At 37.9% G+C, this 2500-nt stretch overlaps 1 protein-coding gene across 2 annotated transcripts in view; it reads left to right on the top strand.

Moving 5' to 3' along the window:
• The window catches only part of LOC115216520 (dihydrofolate reductase), an 18171-nt gene that overhangs the window by 1714 nt on the left and 13957 nt on the right, over positions 1–2500 (top strand). The window contains exon 1 of one of the 2 annotated variants that reach the window (XM_029785958.2): positions 1846–2429. The exons of the other annotated variant lie outside the window; for it this stretch is intronic. Within the exon in view, the coding sequence (XP_029641818.1) occupies positions 2314–2429 (116 nt within the window). The 5' untranslated portion in view covers positions 1846–2313. Of the gene's footprint in view, positions 1–1845; positions 2430–2500 lie in introns of those variants that run through there. 2 annotated transcript variants of the gene reach the window in all.

Raw genomic sequence — 2500 nt, 5'->3', positions numbered from 1 at the left:
AAATATTTATTGGTAGGATGAGTTCAAACTCCACTGAGATCCACATTGCCCTTCAGGGTCAATGAAATAAATACCAGTTGAGCAATGGATCTCGTGGCCTGGATTCCAAGCGTCCAGATTTGTGGTATGGTGATGAAAACTCCCATCCATTGGGTCCCCTCTTTGCGGATTGGAGAAAGGCCTGAAGATATTTAGGCTAGCTGTGAAACTTTCAATAGGCAGTCCCGGACAAAATCACAGGTTGCCTTTTGGCAAGGTATAGCACTCGTTAGCCACCCTGTCAGTCATGGTGAAATCTTGAAACCCTGAAAAGTGCGGCAATGGCACAATCACTGGAAAGCAAGAGGGTGGTGGGGGAACGAAACGCAAAGCATAAAAAAACACTTTGTCTTTGAATTGCTTCTCACTTCGCCAAATAAATTACACAATTATGAATCTTGGTCTAAGGAAACTCGTCGTTTTCACAGGCACTGCAGTTGTGTATAGGCTCTGCGACCAAAGCCGAGGAATTAGCAATTGTCGACGGCAAGCTGTGAGCCGTGATCCACAAATGGGCCCCTCATGTGTTCTCTGTGGGTTTTGAACCATTTTCAAATGAATTTAATTTGAATTTAATTTAGTTATGGGCCATTAAGCAATTGACGGGCTTTAGATAATATTTTGTGTCACAATTTGTTTAAATAATTCTAGCAGAACACCTTGGACAAGAGTTTTTTACGATAGCCCCTGGCCGACCAATGACCTGTTACGGAATTTGGTTAGCGGAAACTGTGTGGAAACCTTTTATATATGTGTGTGAGTGTGTGCGCGCACGTGTGTTTCTAATTATGCTTATCCCCTGCCACCACTACTTGTCAGGTGGTGTTGATTTTTCAACATCTCCGTAAAATAGCGGTTCGACAAAAAAAACCGACAGAATAAGTACCAGGCTTTTAAATAAAAGTACTGTAGGGCCGGTTTATTCGACTAAAGTCCTTCGAGGCGGTGCTCAAGCATGACCACAATTGAATGACTGAAACAAGTAAAAGATAAAAAATTAAGTCAAATTATTTTGCTCTTTACAGTTTTTTACCGACAAAACCATAATACACGCCATATCCGGAAATTTTTCTTTAAAATAATAGGTATTGTTAAGAAAGTTATGCGGAAACAAAGTTAAGATGGGTGTTCATTTCTGTAGCTAAGTCGTGTCAATGAGGGAGTCTCTACCGGGTCTTTTGGCTTGCTAGAAATAGCAATCTTCAAATTACATTCCACTATCTTAAATAACGAGATACACATTTTAAAGAGATTTGTAAGGAAACAAATTACTTTTGAGCCGTCGCCAGGCGTCCGTGCCCAAAAGTACTTCAGAATATTTTAAACAGGAACTAAATTTCTAATAACGCTAAAGAGTTTCGAAATAAGTATATCACAGTAAATCTGAGGGTGCACTATTGAATAGTGAGGTGACAGTGCCATCCAGTGCTCCCCTTAGGGATAGGTATGGGAGGACAGGAGAATGATCCAGAATACTCCAATTTTTTTTTTTCATATCATCTTCATACTCGAAAACTTATCACTCCAAAGCTTACTTTATTTCGTTTTTGGATTTGGTTTGCAAGATTCTTTATGTGACTTTGTGTGTTGAAGCATATGCTGTTGTATATGGGGAGAGTCATTCTCATTTAGTGCCTTATAATTTAACACACTCACCGGTAAAATTTCCACTCATTTAATTGCTTCTTTTTCCTGCAAGACGCGACGAAAATTTTAGAAAATTAAACAAGTAAATGAGTGGAAATTTTACCGGTGAGTGTGTTGAATTATAAGGCACTAAAAGAGAATGAATCTCCCCAGACACAACTCCAACATTTCCTTCAAAGAATATACTTTTTCAAAAAGTTACGAAGAAACAACATCGTGGGAGCACAAAGCTGTAGTTGTGCTTACAAAAAGATGTGATGGTCACGGCTGGAATGCCTCTGATTTTATTGTTGAACTGAGATTAAATACAACTGGAATATATCTATCTAAATTGATAAGAGAAGCTAGAAGCAAACAGGTTGCATAAGGGGCGTAACTCTTTACATAGGAAAATAGAGTCACTTACCTTGACATAAACTCTTTTAAAGAAAGACAAAGAAAAATACTTGTTTATAAGTAGACAACGAAAATGGCGCGAATTCAGGGACAGCATGACACATACACACACACATACATAAACACACGTTTATGCATACACATTTATACATTCAAAGAGAAACTGTTACGAAGTGAAAGGGCGAGAAAAAAAATATACAAGAAAAGCACTAACATTGCGCGCTCTTTAAAATGGCTGAAACGAATGGTGTTCATAGCACGATGAATGGCATTAAACTGAATATGATTGTGGCTATGTGTAAGAACAGAGGCATCGGTTGTAAGAACAAAATACCTTGGAGATTAAAGTAAGTATATATATATATATATATGTATAAATGATATTATGTAGAAACTCCGCCATTTATGCAATTTGTAT

Source organism: Octopus sinensis, linkage group LG10 (assembly GCF_006345805.1).
Source record: "Octopus sinensis linkage group LG10, ASM634580v1, whole genome shotgun sequence".
In the NCBI taxonomy this organism is placed as follows: Eukaryota; Metazoa; Mollusca; class Cephalopoda; order Octopoda; family Octopodidae; genus Octopus; species Octopus sinensis.
Note: the sequence above shows the minus strand (reverse complement) of the source record. Positions and strands in the feature narration are given on the sequence as shown.